General features: G+C 56.9%; 1 protein-coding gene across 1 annotated transcript in view; it reads left to right on the forward strand.

Annotated features, from left to right (window-relative positions):
- Nucleotides 1-21,273, forward strand: part of Pcnxl2 (pecanex-like 2 (Drosophila)) — a 96,778-nt gene that overhangs the window by 69,628 nt on the left and 5,877 nt on the right. Inside the window, exons 27-33 of the mRNA XM_013014568.1 lie at nucleotides 10,246-10,499; nucleotides 13,430-13,663; nucleotides 14,729-14,850; nucleotides 16,180-16,324; nucleotides 17,109-17,339; nucleotides 17,791-18,065; nucleotides 19,080-19,258. Coding sequence (XP_012870022.1) covers nucleotides 10,246-10,499; nucleotides 13,430-13,663; nucleotides 14,729-14,850; nucleotides 16,180-16,324; nucleotides 17,109-17,339; nucleotides 17,791-18,065; nucleotides 19,080-19,258 — 1,440 coding nt within the window. The remainder of the gene's footprint in view (nucleotides 1-10,245; nucleotides 10,500-13,429; nucleotides 13,664-14,728; nucleotides 14,851-16,179; nucleotides 16,325-17,108; nucleotides 17,340-17,790; nucleotides 18,066-19,079; nucleotides 19,259-21,273) is intronic.

Below are 21,273 nucleotides of genomic sequence, written 5' to 3' on the forward strand. Positions count from 1 at the left end.
CAGAAATACTGGGGACTTACATGAACGATTGTCTGTGAGCTGTTTTTGTTCCAAAGAACAATGCCACAGCTGCTGTGTAGTCTGAGCGATCTTGTGGCAGGGAAGGTGTTCCACCAGTGTCGGTTGCTCCATGTGTGTTGGGGCCGTCTAGGTCTGCGGCCCTGGTGCTTCTGAGAACCCACAGCCAGAGTTGTGCGGTGGAGCAGGCAGGGTGTGGCATCAGGGAGCACACTTACGAGAGGTCTATGGATGGGGCTCGGAGATGAACTCACTGCAGAGAAGAAAGGGTGCCCTGGTGGGCAAGATTGTGGAGCAAGGCCCATAGGTGGAGAAAGGAGAATGTTCAAGGTGTAGGAACTGACCTGTGCCAGGGTGTGGCCAGGCCAGGGTGATGTCTGGGACTGGCCAGGCCGGCCAGCAAGCCAGCTGCAGCGTGTCTTGGGGGAGGCCAGAGCTGAGCTTGGGGAGCCGCGTGGGGTCTCTGGGGAGGGAAACAGCTGGCTACTTCACACTTGAGGATCTGTCGGCTGCACCTGGAGGCTTCTAGAAGAAGCCAAAAGACGAAGCAGGGCCAGTGAAAGATGGTACCGAAGTCCCCTGGTCAGAGGTGGGGTGGGCACAGTACAAGTAGATGCTGAGGGGAGCTGCCTGCAGTCCAGGTCAAGCATCACGGTGGGCAAGGGGCGGTTACCAGTGGGATTGTCAGGAGGGGCAGTGAACTGGGCTGGGCACACGTGCCGAAGGGCTCCTTTTGGATGTTTCATTTTTAATAGGCTCTGGATCTACCCAGGCGAATCCATCAGGCAGAGAGGGGCCCTGGGTTTTCATTTTCTGTCCTGGGGAGCTGGGGACTCACAGGGAGCACGGCTGCACGTGGGGTGACTGTGTCCACCAAGGTGACCGTCACTTGGGGGAGGGATCCCCTTCCACTGAGCTTGAGTGTGAGGGCTGTGACCCACAGGGCACTGTGGGCCAGAGGGGCACACAGAGATGGCATCGTCGGGGCACAGGCCAGTCCAGCAGAGGTGAGGCGAGATCTGAAGGGGAGGAGGGATTCTCCTTGGGCAAGAAAATGGGGAGGAGGGGTGACAACAGCAAGGGGCCAAAGGGCCAGCCATGGCCTCCCATGGCCAGGCCGGCGGAAGCATCAGAGCCAAGGCCAGGGAAGTGCGCAGAAGCTCCCACATGGTGGAGGCGCCTTTCAGCTATGCCCCTGTGCCCGTTGTTTCCCATCCTGACCTAAAGAAGGCATGTCTCTAAGTTCTGGGGTGGGGGTCCCTCAGCCTTGCCTCCGTGGACATTCATTCCCTTGTGGCTCTGCACAGAGGACTGTCTCTGTTGTGGAGCAGTAGCTCCTGTGTCTGGAGCATATGTCCAGTGCATTTCTGTGAACATTGGGACCGGAAGGAGTGACGTTTGGACCAAACTGTGGGGTTCTGCAGAGTGATCAGGAAGCCGGTTTCCAACAATAGGAACGTGCCACAAGAGGCCATGGGGCGGGGGGGTGGCAGACCCCGTCTCAGGGGCTGAGTGGAGGCATGTCCCCTGGCTTTCCCAACAGCAGCTACCTGGAGAACTCTTCAGGTTTCCTTGGAATTCCAGGGAAGACTTTTCAAAGTTAACTTAGTAGAATGTGAGTTATGGTTTCTATCACAAGTTCTAGGTAGTTGTCGGCCTTATTAACAAACTTAACTAATCTTTGAATTCAAACGGTCCAAAGTTGATTAGATCTTAGGCGAAGTGATTAGATCTTAGATCTTCTGCCTGCCAGCCCCTCCTCAAAGGCAAGGTCCTTCTCAGTTATGAAACATCTGGATCTCTACTGCTACCCAGCATTGCCTGTAGTGTAAATGTGTGGTGTAAAGTGGCACAGCAACAAGAGAGCAGCGACATTGCAGTATTTCTCAGCATTGCGTGGTTGACCAGTTGTCCAGGGTGGGTCACACACATGCTGCCCCAGTGAGGCTGTAGTCCTGGATACCACACCCCAGGGTGAATGTGACCTTAGAACCCTGGATGGGCGCTACCTGGTTACCCAGACTCCACATCCTGGCAAGGCCCAAGAGCCTATGGGACTCCACGGAGGGCAGCACGCCTCTTCAGGGCTGGCCTTCAGGATGGGCGCCGTCGACTGCCGCCACATTCCAGTGTCCAGAGTCATGTTCAAGAAGAGCTCAGGTTCCAGTGGTTGCACAGGGGCCCTGTGGCTGCCTGGCACTGCCAGGCCATCAGAGGCAGGGGGGTCATTCTCTGGGGCAGAATGTTGTAACAACCAGACTCCTGGAACCTCACAGGGTAGAGAACAGATGACTTCCTGTGTGCTCAGGGCCATGCTTGGGAGGCCAGACTGAGAAGGGAAGGGCTGCGCTAGGGCCTGAGGATTCCTTAGACAACCTCAGTTTCAAGGGCAGCGGGCCCCAAGTTCACTTCAGCATAGCAACACCGTCTTGCGGAAAATGCCAGCCTATCCAGCCAGGCTCGCTCAGGCTCCTACAGTGCACCGCCTTCAACCCAGCTTGACCAGAGTTTGGGACACGGGGACTTTAACTGAGCCTGCAGCCTGACAGAATCTAAATTGTGCTTTTGTTACAGGAAGAACTCCGTTGACCTAAAATGACTGTTCTGTTGATTCTCTCTGCAGCACACACTGTGGCGTTCCCCAAAGCCTGTTTATATCCTTAGGTGTTGTTCTAAATATCCTTTCCTTTTCTTCTTCATTCTCTATTCTTCCAGACAATAGGCTTTATTGTGTTCAAATTTAATATACTCCCATTCAGCCGGGGACAGTGAAATCTAAACTTGTGGGTCTCTCACCTCTAGAACGCTGAGGAAACGAGTGGAAATGTGAGCTGCATTCAGCATGAGCCCTTCCCTCCCTCCCTCCCACCATCCCTCTCTCCCCCCTCCCCCCTCCCTCCTACCTTCCCTCCCTCTGTCTCTGTCTGCCTCTCTCTCTCTCCTGGGGATTCAGCCTCCTCTGACTGTGTTCATGCCAGGCAAGTGCTCTAATACTGGACTATACCCTCATTCCTGATTCCTTCTCAGGAAGTGAAAAATACACAAGAGAAGGTGGCCATGTCCCCAAAGCCACAGGCAAGAAAGTCCCTCTGGGGCTGGGAAGATGGCTTAGTGGTAGAGCGCTTGCCTTGCATGCATGAGGCCCTGGGTTCGATTCCTCAGCACCACCACATAAGCAGAAAAAAAAGCTGGAAGTGGTGCTGTGGCTCAAGTGGTAGAGTGCTAGCCTTGAGGTGAAGAGCTGAGGGACAGCGCCCAGGCCCAGAGTTCAGGCCCCACGACCGGACCCCCAAGCAAAAAAGAAAGAAAAAAGAAAGTCCCTCTGTCATCTTCCACGCTGAAAGTGAACGTCCATAATTCTTAGCTTCAAACCTCAGACATCAGCTCTAGCTACCCGAGAGGAGAGGAGAGGGCGCATGAGAGGGCACAGGCTTGCCCAGCGGGCAGAGGGGAAGGGTCAAAAGAGCCACATCTGGACAAGGGACCCACATCAGTGACACTGAGCCTGGATACCAGGTGGCATGTCCCCAGAAACTGGACAGATGGCCTGTGCTGTCACCTCCTTCCTGACCTCTCCCATGGCCTGCCTCTTCGTGTTACCCGTTCCCTGGTCATATTTGCATGATAAACGGACATGCTAAGGTCATGCGCATGTGCCCCAGATCCAGGGTGCCCCAGGCCAAGAAGCATCTGACCTTGCGGTTCTCATGGCTGCTGGTCACCTCTCACTTAAACTTGGGGGCATCAGTTGAGGCCACACTAGAGGTTCTAACAATGTGTCTAAGTGACCAGTCCATGACCAACAGACCCTTTGATGTGCCTGGCATTCCCTCAGAGTCTCTCCTGGTGCCTGGCCAATGAAAGCACTGCCAGCTGCCTACACGTTGCCCCCAAGGTCACCTTGAACATCCGTACAGAGCTGGTGGAAAGTGGAGGATTATTGTAAGCCAGGCCCAAGCCTTAGGTTCAGCATTTCTGTCTACATCCTATGGTCCTGTGGTCCCTGTTGAACTGACACAGTCACTGGTGGGCTGAGGAATGCTTTCCAGTGTCCCAGAGGAAAAGCAGCAGCTTGTGGACAGCTAGTCTCTGGCACAGAGCTTCGTGTTCCAAATATAGAACATAAGCTTCCATTCTGGGCAAGCACCTCTCATACCCTGTCTCAATCAACACCGTGTTGAATGATTAAGACAAGGGTGGCATCAGGATATGAGTAGACCGAGTATGTGGCCCAAATGGTAGAGTGCTGGCCTAGCAAATACAAGGTCCTGAGTTCAGCCCCTACTGTTAACAGAAAGGAATCTAAATAAGTCAGCCATATGTTTCTGTTCTATTCTTTTTGGCCCATTCAAGCACAGAATAGAAATAAATTCCATTCTTGCTCACCTGAGAAATCAGGACTGTAGGCCTGACTGCTCTTGCATTTGCATACATGACTTACATCTCCCTAGCCAAGGAGGCTTTGAGGAAAACACACAAGAGCTGACGGCTGAATCTAGGTCAAGGTCACAAAGCAAGTGAGAAGGCCAGCAGGTTGAGGGGCACCAAGTATAAATTTTGTCAAGAGAAACAGAGTCTGCTGGGTCAGAAATCCCAGGTGGCCACCATTGGAGCACCAGCTGGGAAATCATGTTACCCTGCTGTCCCACACTTCCTGCCTCCTCACCCCACAGTGATGCTCAAGGTGACCTTGGAAGAAGAAAGTTCTTTCGAAACAGGCAGGGCTGCCCTTAGGTCTTCCGTGTGGCTCCTTCTGTAGCCAGCCAAGCCCCCCGAGCAAGGACTGTGTGTAAGGGTGTCTTGTGTCATAGTGCTCAGCTGCTGAGTGCAGCCAAGAGTGCCAGAAGGCACAGGGAGGGGGCAGATCAGTGATGGCACCCATGAACTGTGAGCCTTGGAAGGAGACAATGACCTTCAAAGCCAAAATCAAGTTTAGGGGAAGTGAGCTGAAAGCATCGTGGTTACTGGAGAACAGGAGGTTCTAGACAGAAACTTAGGATAGGGAGCGAGATTTAGCCATCCACGTCTAGGGTTGTCCCTGTGGAAATCAGGGGAGGGGAGGAGAAGGGAGGAGAGAGATGAAAAAGAGAGGTAAAGGGAAGGTAGGGGAAGAAGATCCACAGTGGTTACACCTACAGAACTCAAGTAATCCCTCAGATTCCAGACTTCACCAATAAACTCCTATGGTCTCCATTCAGAATTCCTAAGCCGATAATTTCTTCACTTTGAATTATGGGAAGGTCGGAAGCACATTGGCCCAGGAAGCAAGTGTATGAAGGAAGAGGGTTTCCGATGGACAGGGAAGCAAAGGAAGTTTAGGAGCAAAGGAAGATAACACAGCTTCGACTCAAGCAGGGCATCCGGTCCTCATTGTAAGAGTCAGACTTGGTATTGTGGGGAGAAGGGGTCACATTACCACAGACAGGCACAATGGGGCGTGGGTCACATTACCACAGACAGAATCAACAGCTTTGCGCATTTCAACGTTTGCTAGAGTTCCACTTCCCAACTGCCCAATGGACACCAAATGGTTTGGTTAATTTTCTGTCTTTCTCCCCCCCCCCCCATGGGCTGGTGGAGAAAAGGTTTTTCAAAAGACTTGCTTGTTCTCTCATGAGAGAGTCTATGACAAAAGAGGAGTGCTAGCTTTGGTTCAGGAGACAGGAGCCTTGCACAGGATGATCTTTTAGAAGGAGAGGTCATAGCCGCATAGCCAGGTTGGCCTGTGCATTGGTGAGAGGTGGTTTCAGAACTGCTGGCTACACCGTTCCTGGGCTGGGTGTCCACTGAGGAGTCAGGGCTGACAGGCAGAGGCTCACTCGGCTCCATGTCCTGCTCTGTGATGGGTCACAGGCCATTGTATCCAGGGCATGGAACCCCTGCCTCGTGCCTTGTCCACTAGGCCGACAAAGGTAGTGACCATTTGAAAACAGCTACGTGAATGCCTTCCCAGGTTATTTTAAATAGCCCCACTGGTCAGCACTAAATGTAATCTTGATGATGGAATGCTGGGTTTCTTGTGGAATAGAGTCAATCCAGTCCCTTGGAATATCTGGGTGAGCTCCTATCAGAATAGAAGGAAAGGAAGGGGCAGCAGGCTCTGTGTGTGATGCTTGGACATCGGGGATTTATGCGCACAGTTGCTGGAGGGTGCAAATCGAACCAGCCTCCCTCCACTGCAGGCCATGTGCCACAGGGGGCCGCGGCCAGCCGAGCCCAGGGGTCCCACAACCCCATCGCTCATGTCTCTTCCTGTGTTGCACTGGGGTCCAATCCTACCTCTTTTCCTGCCCTGGGCCATAGGGACCAGTTTCCACACCACTGCTCTGGATCCGTGGAGTTCACTGGGGAATCTTTCCTAAGCACAGCTCTCCTCGTCTCCTTAGACCCCTTAAGACTCTCCATTGCATGACTGTTACCCTCAAACATCAGATTCATGCACCTCCCTTCCCACCCCTGCCCCCACCTCAGGGTTGCACCTCCCTCCCCGCCCCTGCCCCCACCGCAGGGTTGCACCTCCCTTCCCACCCCTGCCCCCACCGCAGGGATCCTAGCATCTGACCCGGGTTTGTGAGCCAGTACAGCATCTGCACAGGTTGCATGGTTGATTTGGTCTCTGTCCTTCTTACTTTCCAACTTCCCCAGGAAACATCGACCCCATCTCCAGCCTGGCTGTGTCCCAGCAGGTGCCTCACACTCATGCCCACGTGCATCTACATTCAGCTGCACAAGGGGGATGTGCACTCGGGTTTGCCTACACAGCAGCGTCAGGTGGACAGGGTCTCTGGTCTCAGTCCATGTGGGCTGCAGCCTCTGTAGCAGCCCCAGGCTGGAGGCAGCAGCATGCACAGCGCTCTCTCAGATCGGGAGGCTGGAAGTCCAGGGTCAGGTGCTGATGGACACATGCTGGTCTGCAGGTGGCTGTCCTTCAGTGTCCTTACATGGTGGGAGAAAGAGGAAGAAGCCTGGTCTCTGGTGTTTCTGCCCGGGCTCCAAAGCACCCCACCCTGGTGACCCAACCTCCTCCTGGGGCCCTGTGATATGTGCCGTGACCTGGGGTGGGGTTTGGAGACGTGGAGTTTGAGGGGAAGCATTCAGTCCACAGCAGAAACGATGTTTCTCAGGGCTGGGCGGGTCCTGAAAGGCAGGTCCTTTCCAGATAATCGCAAGATCCCAAGGCTGATGCGGCAGGCGAGGCCCGTGCTTTCGCTGGGTTGTACTCATCCACAGTCTACAGCCCACACTGTAACGCAGGGCTAGCAATGAAGACACTGCGCCCGCGCCCCACAGCACCCCGGCGTGATGAAGACACTGCGCCCGCACAGCACAGCTCCCCCGCGTGATGGAGATCACTGCGCCCACGCCGCACAGCACCCCTGCGTGATGGAGACACTATGCCCATGCTGCACAGCACCCTTGTGTGATGGAGACACTGCGCTCGCGCCCCACAGCACCCCAGCATGATGAAGACACTGCGCCCTCACAGCACAGCTCCCTCGCATGATGGAGATCACTGTGCCCACACCACACAGCACCCCTGCATGATGAAGACACTGCGCCCGCGCAGCACAGCACCCCTGTGTGATGGAGACACTGCGCCCATGCTGCACAGCACCCCTGAGTGACGAAGACCACTGTGCCCACGCTGCACAGCACCCCTGTGTGATGGAGACACTGCGCCCGTGCCCCACAGCACCCCTGTGTGATGGCCACACAGCACCCCTGCATGATGAAGATCACTGCGTCTGCACCGCACAGCACCCTCTGTGCAGGACCTGGCATTGACAGCCTCTCTGGTGTCTTTGCCAGAAATAGATAGAGGCCCTCCAAGCAATCGTTCTATTTCCACCCCAGCTCTGCTCTCTGCACCGGCCCGGCAGTGAAAGCACAGGCTCAGTGACCGCGAGACCTTGGTGGTGCTGTCTCCACTGCACTCTTCCCTATCATTCTCATGACAGATTTCCCGTTTGCATTCATTCTGTGAATCCCTTTTCAGACTGACGTGGTACCTTCCTGGTGTTAGGGTTCATCCAGCCTGGCACCGTCAGGTGTGACAAAGGAATCCTAAGGTGGGAAGTGCCAGCTCTTTTGGAAATGAGAGGGAGGAGGAAGAGGTCAGAGGTCAGGGCAGGATGGCTTGCTGCAGGGAGTCACACATGCATATGTGCGTACACACACACACAGACACACACACACACACACGCATGTACACACACCGTGGCTATGCACATAGGAAGTCAGCAGACGCCGGTATGGCAACACCTCTGGAATCTGCCAGACACACTCAGGGCAGACGCTAATTTTCCCGACTTCTAATTAAGCAGTCTCTCATTCATCAGAACTAAAGCACTCAGGATGCTCCCCAAACTAATTTTTAAAAACAGATTGAGTGCCGTCTCTGTCCCGCTGGCTCAGGTCCTGAGGATGCAGACACAGCCAAGGCGCCACAAGTCAGCTCTGACAGGAACCAGCAGACAAAGCCAGCCTGTGGCTCCACCTGCACCCCTCCAGTGTGGTGGACAGCCGGCCTGGGCACGTGCAGGCCGACCTGCCTAGTCCCCCTCGGAGGAACTCCGCTCCCAGCTCGTGCACCTGGCTGAGATGCAGGCCCAGATTTGCATACACACAGCAGAGTGAGCACACCTGCATTTTCATGTTCTTTCACAATACGGTCCTGAGTGTGGCTTCTGCCACTTAGAGCAGGACACGGGAGACCCAGAACTAGGCATCTGCACAGTGGGCCATTGGCAGGCCCGTTGGCCACCGTCTTCTCATTTGTCCCCGTGTGGAGGCCTCAAGTCTGCTGGCCTGCTCCCCTTGCTTCTCTGGGAAGGTTAGAAGTCCAAAGCATTCACCTTTTCATGTGCAATACACACACACACACACACACACACACACACACACACAGAGTCATGGGTGCGAGTGTCCACTCCACCAACCTCCACAGCCTCTTAGCTAGCCTCCTGGCTAAGACAGACCAAGGGCTGGCTTTCGAGCCAGTGGGCTCCACCTGGAGCAGAGCAGAACAGATAACTGGGAGGTGTGGAGTGTTGGTTAGGCAGTCCCGCATACCGTCCTCTGACTGGCTGCCCAGCATGCATCCCTGCACCTTACGTTCGGCTTCCCTGATCCAAGCCCGTGCAGGGGTCCTGAGACCTGAGCCCAGTGGTCACCGCCTCACTTCTAATGTGGCGCACTGCCCGCATTTGTCCTTGGGATCAGGCCTCCTGGTGTAGACGTATGTCCTTGTGGCTCAGCGAGAGTTAGCATGTGAGGCTGGAGATGCCATCTCTGCTGCGTTATGACATGGGACTGGGCAGAGCCAGTGGGGAGCTGGGCAGGTATGGGGACATCAGCAGGATCTGTGCTCTGGTCAGGCCTCCCTGCCTACCAGGCACAGTCCCAACAGAGCCACAGCCTGGTAAAAATAATAGTAATGGCTCCCAGCCTTGCAGGGGCAGGGTCACCCGTGGGGTTGCAAGTGGTCTCTTACGTCACTTCCCCAAGAGCTTATTGTACAGACAAGGAGACCAGTATGAGCCATCAGTGCCTTGGGCAGAAATCAGAATGCTTTTACTGAATGCAGTGCCGCCGGTGCATATGGTTAGGTCTGTGAACAACGCCAGGACCTTCCCTTTTCCACATGCTGCTAGTGTATTAGTCCCCCTCCCCCAGCCTGCTCGGACCTTCCAGATGACAATTCCGTGACCGAAACTGCCCCTTAGTGCAATCTGTCTCTGTGGCGATGTTGAAGAAGGTACCATGTGTGTCTCCGAGGGCTGTCACCCGCATCTGGCACGGTGTCCTGGGACACAGCGGCCCACACTGTGTCCTGTCACGTGGTTGGGGGCAGGGCGGTGGGTGTCAGGCTGGGCCGGGGCAGCCTGGCAACAAGGAACCTGACAGGATGCCCCTGGCTGCCCAGGTCCCCTCCATCCATGCCTTTCTGAGCCTCCTGTCCCCTTGGCTGTAATGCGCAGGTTGGGCTGTCACCTGCACCTATGACCTTCCTTGTATGCATCTGAAATGAGAATCCAAGTACAAATACGAACGCACAGGTGAGAGTCAGGATTAGGAAACAGGAAGAGTTTGCAGGTGGCCATGGCTATATGGGGTGACGGGGATGGAGCATGCGTGGGTTCCTGGACTCTGGAGCCAGCTCTCCTCCAACCGAGGCCCAGGCTCACCCAACCCCAGGCTCACCGCCCTCCCACTTTGCTTGGCCAGGAACCTACTGCCAGCAGAGGGAGGTGGAGGCCATTATGGAAGGCGACGAGGACAACAGAGGCTGCTGCTGCTGCAGGCCTGGCCACTTGCCCCACCTGCTGTCCTGCAACGCAGCCTTCCGCCTGCGCTGGCTCACCTGGGAGGTCACCCGCACTCAGTACGTCCTGGAGGGCTACAGCATCATGGACAACAATGCCGCCACCATGCTGCAGGTGTTCGATCTTCGCCGGACCCTCATCCGCTACTACATCAAGGTGAGGGAGGTGGGGAGGGGAGTCCCACAGAGGGTACAGGTGGCTCCTCCTCCCCCTCCTCCTCCTCCTCCTCCTCCTCTTCCACCGCCTCTCTGTCCCCACCCCCAGGGGAGCTTGTAAAGAAGGGGATGGTGCATACTGCTGTCCAGGCTGTCCAAGGCAAACACACAAGACGCTGAAATAATGAAGCCAAAAGAGTGGCAGTGCGGCTCAGGCGGTGGGGTACCTGTTCTGCAGCTCTAGGCGCTAAGCACAAATCCCATGCTGAAAAAGAACCGGAGCCACACAGCACAGCCAGGACAGTCCCGCGACGCTTCCTCCTCACTCCTTGCATGCACGGAGACGGCCCCATCCTCTGCATTACTCAGAAAGGCGCAGTATGGATGAGACTCCTGGAGAACAAGGATGTGGGCCCAGCAAGGGCGGGAGTGAGCGTGGGTGCCGCGCGTGCCCGGAGGCTGTGCGGGTGGGCTGAGTTGTGAAGGGGAGGGCAGCCTGGTGGAAGAATTCTTCACAGTTCCCCACTCTGGGTTAGCACATGGCCCAGTGGGGTCGGTGAGATGTGGAAACCAGGCCAGCAGCAGGGACCTGAACTCTCAGCAGCTGCAACACAGGGCCTCTGGTGCAAGTGCGGCCCCATGGAGCGTGGCAGTATCTGCTGCAGCTGCGGAAGTTCACCAGGAATCCCAGGCAGGGCCTCGCCACGTGCCACGTGGGGGGGGGGTGTCTGGGAGTTGTGCCCAGCACTGCATTGCACATGCCTAGAAGAGGGAGAATCAAGTGACAGATGGCAGCGGGCATTCTCGTTGCCAGCTCCCAGGAGACGAGCCATCCCTGGACGCTTCCTCAGTTCAGGAGGCAGCGTGACGGGGACAGCTGCAGGAATGGCTGGATTCAGGAGCTGACTCGGAACGCGCGTGGCGAGGAGGGAGCCACTAGGCCAACAGCCTAGGCCTAAGGAGGCCGGATGGACAAGCCTCAGAGCTGCCCCGAGCATGGCGCGCTCTCTCGTGCCTCCCAGACCCTCCGTGGCTGCTTCCCGCCATCTCCCACTTGCTAAGCCGCTCTGGACTTTGTGTGGACCCTGTGTGCCTCCCGGTACTGCCGGTATGGCCTGTGCTCTGGGCCTGCCCTCCCTGCCTCACACCTGCCCCCAAGGTCTTGGGGGTGACCTGCTCATCAGCACTGGGGACCAAAAGACCTTTTTTTTTTAAGCTCCCATTTCGGCGGCTCGGGATGACTTCAGGTTTGAAGCATTCCATCTCATTCTTACGATGTTCTTATTGAATAGGCAAATTGAAAGGAACACAAACCTTGAAGTAATTCCTTGGCATAACAGGATCTTTTTAATAAACTGGGTCAATTACTCACCCTGGATGAATACTTCTGGAATAATCTCCCCCCTGAGGACTTGAGGTTTTTCCCGGCCGTCTTCTCCATTGTGCCTCCATGTATTGGTGCCTGTGACTCTCAGAGCACCAAGAAGCTGGGCTTCTGTGAGAGCTGATGAGCACCCCTGCTGTTTGTGGTAGCTTATCACTCACCTTGCAAAGCCCAGCAAGTCCTTGGGGGCGTCAGCCACTGACTCCTCCTTCCACTGCTTTGTTTTCTCACTTGGAAAGACTGTCATGCCAGCAGAGCAGCCATTGTGGCTGCTGGTTCTACACAGAGTGGAGCACGCGCTCCTACCTCCTCCCAGTGGCTGTGTGTCACCTCCTGACTTCGAGATGATCTGTGGGGCTGTCCAAGCTCCCAGTCCAGCCTCACTGCACTGAACACTGCTTCCATTTTCCTGTCCTAATGATAGCGAGCATTGGACATGACTTCTCAGCAGCATGCTTAATCTGTGCTCCTGTCAGGCTTGCCTTGCAGAAAACTTCTAGCCCTCCCAAAGAACGGATTCATTCAAAAACTACCCAGGGGCTTTCAGCATAAGCCAGAGGGTCACGTTAGTCTCAGACTCAGAAGTGCTGTGTCTGAGAAGGGCGAATCGTGGGTTATTTTGAATGCATCTCAGATGTCCACTGTGGGGACATCGGGAATGTGTGTTTGCAATTTTATATCATCAACTTTTTGGGTTTTGTTTTTTCTGCTGATCCCAGGGCTTGAACTCAGGTCCTGGGTGCTGTCCCTGAGCCTCTTTGTGCTCAAGGCTAGCACTCTACCACTGAAGCCCAAGCATACTTCTAACTTTTTCTGAATAGTTTATTAGAGTCTCAAAGACTTTCTTGCCCAGACTGGCTTGGAAACACAATCTTCAGATCTCAGGCTCCTGAGTAGCTAGGATTCCCAGGCATGAGCCACCAGTACCCAGTCATCATCGCTTTTCTTTTTCTTTTTTTCTTTTTTTGGGTCAGGTTGTGGGGCCTGAACTCTGGGCCTGAGCGCTATCCCTCAGCTCTTCAGCTCAAGGCTAGTGCTCTACCACTTGAGCCACAGCGCCACTTCCGGCTTTTTTCTTTTTGCTTATGTGGTGCTGAGGAATCGAACCCAGGGCCTCAGGCATGCAAGGCAAGCGCTCTACCACTGAGCCACCTTCCCAGCCTCAACACTTTTCTTAAGAGCAACATTGCTTTGATTGGCTAAGCACCCTGGCTAGCAGAGATCAGCCCAGTCTCTTTCTCCAGTGTGGCCCATGGACCCGGGGGCCCTGAGAGACCACATGACTGCCCGTCACATTCTCATTGCTGAAATCTGTTATGCTGTTCTATAGGTACATACAGTCTCCCAACTTTTCTTCTCCTACAATGTCCCTTAAGAAAGGACACTTCAGAATGTCTGCAATGGGTTGGTTCTGGGCCTTGAGCCCAGCCGAAGCTCATGGGACACCCTGCCCTGCCCTGCCCCGCCCTGCCCACCCTGCCCCTGCCTCAGACTCACCCGATTCTGCATTCCAGATAACCTCCCAGCGTGTCACTCCCTCCTTGCAGAGCATCATCTACTACATGGTGGCCTCCCCAAAGCTGCTCTCCTGGGTGAAGAACGAGGCCCTCCTCAAGTCCCTACAGTCCTTTGCCAAGTGGCATCACATCGAGCGCGACCTCGCCATGTTCCACATGAATATCGATGACGACTTCGTGCCGTGCCTGCAGGGCATCACGCGGGCCAGCTTCTGCACTGCCTACCTGGAGTGGATCCAGTTCTGTGCAGGGAAGAGACAGGAGGTATGTGGGGCTGGGGCTCGGGCCGCTCCTGGAAGGGACTGGCCACCGTCTGCCTCTGCTTCTGCTCCATGGCACACCACAACCATAGGTGGGAAAAACACCAGTGTCGGGATACGTATTTATTAACGCTTAGGCAAAATTAAATAGGAGGGTTAATACGGTCTGCCCGGGACAGGGTCTGGGAAGGGAAGGCTGTGTGCGCCTTCAGCTCACATGCAGGGTCCACATGGTTTTGAGTCTCCAGGGGCAATGGAGACATCTTCGTTTAAATGTGTGTTTCGAGCTGGTCCCGCCATGTATTTCTGAGCTGGGGCAGGACGCTCTTGCACCCCTCCACTCCCGGTCCTGCTGCTATGTTGAATGATCAGATGGGTGGGCTCCCTGTGGAACTTGTTTTGTGTGGGGCTGTGACGATCACACCTGGGGAGGAACTTACCTCACAGGAATGAGGCGAGGAGGAGAGAGGTTGTATAGGAGGTAGGGAAGGAGGTTCTCATTGCTTCTTGGTGTTTGAAAAGTGGAGGTCAAGGTGCTGGTGGAAAAACTGGGCTCAGAGCTGAGGAAGGAGGGGCAATGTGCTCTCAGAAAGACCCTTGACCACAGCACCCACCCAGTGCTTCTTACTAAGTCACTGGGCAAGAAAAATTAGAAACGTGCAGAACATGCGCATGGCAGAGGCTGCTTGGAGGGGGTGTGGGAGGCTCTCCTGCAGGCCTGGCCCCACTCCAAGGTGGGTGGTAGGGTTGGCCTGCAGAAATGGACCATCTCCTATCCCTTGTGAGACACCTGCAGTTGTCCAGCTGAGCTATAGGTAACTCTCTGAAGGTGGTTTGTGGCTACTTCCCAGGGCCTGACCACAGGTCACAGTGAAGAGCCTCCCCTTGGAAATCCCAGAGAATCAGCTCACCACCCCTCAGCCTGGATGATTTCCTACCGTTCTCAGAGAGCCTGCCATGGCGGCTCCCAGCTGCTTCTGAGCGGTCAGGATGGCCCTCCGCCCCAGGCCGACACCATGCCGGCACACCCTGGGTGTGGAGAAGACTGACCTCGTGTCCTTCCTTTCAGCCTTCCAAGGCCCTGGGCAGCGTGGACAGCGACGAGGACTCCCCCCTGGTCACCTTGTCCTTCGCGTTGTGTATCCTGGGTAGACGAGCCCTGGGGACTGCCGCCCACAACATGGCCCTCAGGTGCCCGGGGGTGGGCTGCTCTGACGGGCAGACGCCCGCTGTTCCCATTTGACCAAGTCTGTCTGTCCTTGTCTGGATTTTCAAGCGGGGCTGATAGAATACAAGCCGGGCTGATACATTTCTTTCAGATACTCTGCACAGTACATTGGGTTGGGCCTGAATGAAGACATTTTCCAGCCCTGTGGTTCTCGTACATTCTGCACAGAAATACTATTAACACGGACAGGGATCCTGGGCCTCTGGCCTTGCAGACTTGCCCCGGTTAACTGGCTCCCCACATTGGCAGTATCCCGCCTGGTCCTCACAAAGTTGGCCCTGGGGAAATGCCAGCTCCTGTCCCTCCTGTCCTCCAGGGGGCGACCTCTTCCCTGTGCATCTGCTCCCGGCCCTGTTTTGCCCATCACTGTGGGGCGTTGACAAGTGGAAGCCCCTCTCTGGTTTTCTCTGACTCTTCCTGTGAGATCATGCGCTCTGCATGGAGAGAACTCTAGCTTCTTTAAGAACAAAAACAAAGTTCCCCTCTCTCTGGGCACCTTGTCAGCCTCTACCGCTCAGGTGGGGTCCCTCCGGCCGCCGTCCAGCCTCTGCAGCAGCCTCTGACCTCCAGCCACAGTGCTCTGAATAATCTGCCTCCTAGTGCCCCAAGCAGGGGCCGCTGCACCACTGCTTTGGTACTGGCCCCTGGAGACAGGAGGTTCTGAAGTCTGCCTGCCCATGCAACCCATCACCTTGATGGGCAGCTCCTCCCTGGACATAGGTCCTCCTCCCGGCCCTCCCTCAAGGAGCCAGGCCTGCTGGGAGCTCTGTGGGCACAGCCCCTCCATCTGTCAGCATGCTGGTAGCTACAGTAACAGATTTCCTCACCCTTGTACTCTGCCCGAGGCTGTTCTGAGTCCTGACATCCTCTTCACACAAGGATGGACTCTATTTTTAATTTATTGCAATTATATCTACGTCCAGACTAAGAGTGGCTCGCAATCTGTGTGCACAGATATGTGTGTGTGTGTGCGTGCGTGCGTGCATGCGTGCGTGAACGTCATCCCTGTGTTGTTTCCCAGTGAGGAGCAGGCACTTGGCATCGTTCTCACATTTCCTATCTCAGGGTCCCAGGTGACCTCCTCAGAAGTTACATCTCTGGCCCCTGTTGTCAGTCCTGTCTCAGCAGGTCGATCTGTCAGGGACCCCATGCCTGACTGCAGGGCCAGCCTCCCGGAGCTCTGCTGGGTGCAGGGTCATCTTCCTTCCCGTGTAGGGACAGCCCCAAACTTGGGATGGCGGGGTTGGCAGGTTGCGTTAGGGGTGCACCGCAGTCATGCATCTGTTTTGCAGCCTGGACTCCTTCCTGTATGGTCTGCACACCCTCTTCAAAGGTGACTTCAGGGTGGCGGCGCCAGATGAGTGGGTGTTTGCCGACATGGACCTGCTGCACAAAGTGGTGGCTCCCGCCATCAGGATGTCCCTGAAACTACACCAGGTAACAGCCTATGGCCACTCAACTGCCCACTTACTTATTCCCACCTGGAGCTTGAACTCAGGACCTCAGGCACGCTAGCCCAGTGCTCCACCACTCAAACCCCTTTTGCTTTAATTTTGTTTCTGAGTAAGAGTCTCACTACCATCACCAGGGCTGGGTGAACTTCCTGCCCCTTAGTAGCTGGATTATAGGCATGCACTACCACGCCCAACCGGTAAAACCCACTTCTAAAAAAAAAAGTAGAAAGCTGAAGCTCTAGGGGAAAACAGCTTTTGAAAATGGTGTGCCCTCCCCTGGCTTGACCTTGGTAATGGAGTCACCACTCAGCTAACAAAGCCTGGCATCGGCCAATGGCTAGTGACCTTCAGGAGCTGCTAGGGGAGGGTTGCCATCCACCGGAAAGGAAGAGGGGAGTCTCTCAAGATAGTGGCATGGAATATCCCAAACACAGAGGTCTCAGCTCCCAAGATGCTTCCTGGCCAGGCACCATTGGCACCATTGGCAAGGACCTGGGATCAGCCAAGGAGTTACACTTGGCACCCAGCTCTGGATGTAGAGCAAGGGGTGAGGGGAGAAAGAGTATGGCCTTCAAGGTCACTGTCTGTCCTGAGCACTCCCCGGTCAAGCCTCCCTGGGCTTGTGTGAGGTCCTCCCACCAGGTTGGCTCCTCCTACCATATTAGCTCCCCCACCACATCAGCTCCTCCCTCAACATCAGCTCCTCCCACCACATTGGCTCCTCCCACCACATCAGCGTCTCCCACTACGTCGGCTCTTCCCACCAGGACCAGTTCACCTGCCCGGATGAGTATGAGGACCCAGCAGTCCTGTTCGAGGCCATCCAGGCCTTTGAGAAGAAGGTGGTGATTTGCCACGAGGGTGACCCTGCGTGGCGGGGCGCAGTGCTGTCCAACAAGGAGGAGCTGCTCACGCTGCGGCACGTGGTGGACGAGGGCGTGGATGAATACAAGGTCATCATGCTGCACCGGGGCCTCCTGAGCTTCAAGGTGATCAAGGTGAGACCCGTCCTCCCGCATGGCTGCAAGAGTACGCCGACTCCAGGCTCGGGACCTCTGCTCAGGGCCTTGTGCACAGAGCACGGCTGGCCACGGGGAGCTGCAGCCGTGGCAAGGCCCTGTCCTGCCCCCCAGAAGCCATGAGCCACAAGTCCCGGCAGGTGCCTGGCAGATGGGGGACCGAAACCTGGCTCGTTTCCAGACCTGGTGATTTTCACCTTGAGTCCACACCCACTATCAGCCATCACTTTCTGGATCCACACACTCATTCTCTCTGGTCTCCTCAGAGCTTTGATCCAAACCCCCGCCCCCCAACAACTAAAACTGAATTTCATTTTTATTTCCCCTCAGTTTTCCTGATGGCTTCACACCCATGGCCCACGCCCAGGGCCCTGCTCGCTCACTGTGGCTAAAGCCACAGCTGAAACCATGTTGCCTCCTCTCGCTGCAGGTGAACAGGGAGTGTGTCCGAGGGCTCTGGGCCGGCCAGCAGCAGGAGCTCATCTTCCTCCGTAACCGCAACCCAGAGCGCGGAAGCATCCAGAACAACAAGCAGGTCCTGCGCAACCTCATCAACTCCTCCTGCGACCAGCCCCTGGGCTATCCCATGTATGTGTCCCCGCTGACCACGTCCTACCTGGGGACCCACAGGCAGCTGCAGAGCATCTGGGGTGGGCCCATCTCACTGGGCAGCGTCACCACCTGGTTCCGGGCCAGGTGGCTGAGGTAGGACTTCACGACGGGGGCCTGTGCCTGAACGCTGGGGGCGGAGGGTTGGTGGGAAGAGTTCCTGTGCCCTGCTAGAATGTCTGCACTGATCACAGTGGGTTCACGTGCGTAAGACAGCTGCACCCAAGGGCCTTCTAACAGTCCCATGTCCAGCATGCTGTCCCGAGGGTCAGGGGGAAACACCATCTGTTTCCTCCCTCCAGCCCCTAGCTGCAGTCCTCCTGTGTCTCGGTTCACTGTGTCTGGGAGCTTTGGGGGTGATTGCCACCTCTGCTGGGGACAGCCAGCCCAGAGCCCCTGCCATGGGCCACTCAGGTTCCTCATCGTCATGAGCTCTGTCTGATGGCGGCGCTGCTCCCTGGGAGGTGGTCAACGAAGCCATGGGTTCTTGTGGAAGGCTGACTGAGGTGCTGGAGTGAAGAAACAAAGCCTCTGCCCACCCATACGCAGAGGAGCTTGTCACCCAGCGAGCGAGGTTCCGTCCACTGCAGACATGGCTGTGGTGGGATTCCACAAATCAGACATGGCTGCTGTGGGATTCCAAGGCCCAGACAACGCCGTGGTTGGATTCAGAGATCAGACACCACTGCGGTGGGATTCCAGGGTTCAGACCTGGCCGTGTGGGGTTCCAGGGCCCAGACACAGCTGTGGTGGGATTCCAGGGTTCAGACCTGGCCGTGTGGGGTTCCAGGGCCCAGACACAGCTGTGGTGGGATTCCAGGGTTCAGACTTGGCTGTGTGGGGTTCCAGGGCCCAGACACAGCTGTGGTGGGATTCAAGGGGTTCAGACACCGCCACGGTGTGGTTCCAGGGTTCAGACCTGGCCGTGGTGGCTGTCCAGTGTGGTGTCATGCATCGGTTGCTGTCAGGATGCATTTCACAGAAGGTTGTGGGTGACTCGGCCCCTGCCTAGGGCCACTGGGCTGGCCCTGGGTGCCCTCAGCCACACCACTGTGAGCTGGTGACCATTCCAGGGGCAACAAGGACACCCCAAGGCCTCTTCCCCCACAGAATGCGGAAGGACTGCAGCGCTGGCCAGCGCAGCGGCGGCATTGAGGAAGGGGATGCAGGCGGGGCAGCGCCCGGCAGCCAGGCCCCGTGTGCTAACAGCCGGGAGAGCGGTGTGGACCAAGCCAGAAAAGGGGGCGCCCAGCACTGGCCCTCACCGCGAGCAGGGCCTCCAAGGACAGGTGGGTGTGGCAGGACCTGCGGTCCAGCATCGTGGGAGGGTGGCTCTGCTGCGGGTGTCCAGTGTGTGTACCCGTGGACACGAGGCCCCCCTCCCTCTCCGGACAAGCGGCTCCCTCTCCCTCCCTCCTTCCCACCCTCTCTGCTGCTGCCAACATCCAGAGAGTGAGGAAGGACGGGAAGAAGGGCACCAGGGGTGGAAGCCAGGAAGGCAGACTCGAAAGCTTAAAGCCTGTTTCACCAAGCCAGCTCTGCCAGCTGGCTGTGGCTCTGGCGTCACTGTGGCCTGGGAGGAGGCGCTGGCTGACAGCGGAGCCCAGGGCCTGCTGGGAGCCGCCCATGGGGACACAGCTGGGGCAGAAGCACTGGCCTGGCTCCCGCTGCTCCCAGCCCCACCTCTGCCCTCAGTGCTCCCTTCTGCCCCTTCCAGAAGGATTTAATAAATACACTGGGCACGCTCGCCCTGCCCACTCCGCACCAGCTCCCGAGAGGCCCAGAGCAGGCCGGGGCACTGCGGTGGTGGAGTTATGTAATGTGGAAAAGATGGGAGGGAGAGAGGGACAGAGAGAGAGGGAAGGGGGAGAGAAACAGCGAGAGAGAGAGAAGGAGAGGGAGAGAGTCAGAGATGATAGACGGATAATAGCCGTGTGTGAGAGACGAATAGTGGGACAGATGATAGGTAATGGGATGATAATAGATTAGAAAGAGACAGAGGGGCAGGTAGATGATGATTGACAGGTAACAGATGGAACTGAAGGCAGGTTGACAGGCAAAGGGGCTGATGTGGGCTGCTCAGGAGCAAGCATGGAGCTCTGCTCCTGTGCGCCTGCCTCCGCCCCAGCCCAGCTCCCCCCCCCGCACCCCTGCCTCCATCGAGCCCAGCTCCCCCTGCACCCCTGCCTCCATCCAGCCCAGCTCCCCCGCCTCTGCCCTGAGCCCAGCTCCCCCTGCACCCCTGCCTCTGCCCTAAGCTCAACTCCCCCTGCACCCCTGTCTCCATCCAGCCTAGCTCCCCCTGCACCCCTGCCTCCACCCCAGCCCAGCTCCCCCTGCAACCCTGCCTCTGCCCTGAGCTCAGCTCCCCCTGCACACTTGCCTCTACCCAACCCAGCTTCCCCCTCATACCCCTGCCTCCACCCCAGCCCAGCTCCCCCCGCACCCCTGCCTCCACCCCAGCCCAGTTCCCCCCTGCACCCCTGCCTCCACCCCAGCCCAGCTCCCCCCTACACCCCTGCCTCTACCCTGAGCCCAGCTCCCCCTGCACCCCTGCCTCCATCCAGCCCAGCTCCCCCTTGCACCCCTGCCTCCACCCTGAGCCCAGCTCCCCCTGCACCCCTGCCTCTGCCCTGAGCCCAGCTCCCCCCACACCCCTGCCTCCACCCTGAACTCAGCTCCCCTCATACCCCTGCCTCTGCCCTGAGCCCAGCTCCCCCCGCACCCCTCCTCCACCCCAGCCCAGCTCCCCCCTGTACCCCTGCCTCCACCCCAGCCCAGCTCCCCCTGTACCCTTGCCTCTGCCAAGCCCAGCCTCCCAACCTTCAGGATCCCAGAGATTTTTATTGTTTTCTTAACTTTCGTTATCTAGTGAAAACCATGTCTCCAGATCACAAGGGTGGGAAGTGCACAGAGGCCCCAGGGCGAGGTGCCCAATCCCTCCTGTGTGTGTGTGTGTGTGTGTGTGTGTGTGTGTGTGTGTACAGAGCCAGGCTGCATCCATCCGCAGGGGTGGGAGGGGCCTGGTGAGCCTCTTCCTTGTGAGCAAAGTGGAGCCGCCCCTGTGGAGGGCCCTGTGTGCGGTGTGGTGGTCCTGTGATATGGCGGGTCTCGTGGTATGGTGGGCCCTGCATGCAGTGTGGCAGGTCCTATGGTGAGGCAGCCCCATGACGTGGCGGTCCCGTGGTATGGCAGCCCTATGGTGTGGTGGCCCTGTGGTGTGGAGGTCCTGTGGTGTGGAGGTCCTGTGGTGTGGTGGCCCTGTGGTGTGGGGGTCCTGTGGTGTGGGGGTCCTGTGGTGTGG

Source organism: Dipodomys ordii, unplaced genomic scaffold, assembly GCF_000151885.1.
Source record: "Dipodomys ordii isolate 6190 unplaced genomic scaffold, Dord_2.0 Scaffold24, whole genome shotgun sequence".
NCBI lineage: Eukaryota > Metazoa > Chordata > Mammalia > Rodentia > Heteromyidae > Dipodomys > Dipodomys ordii.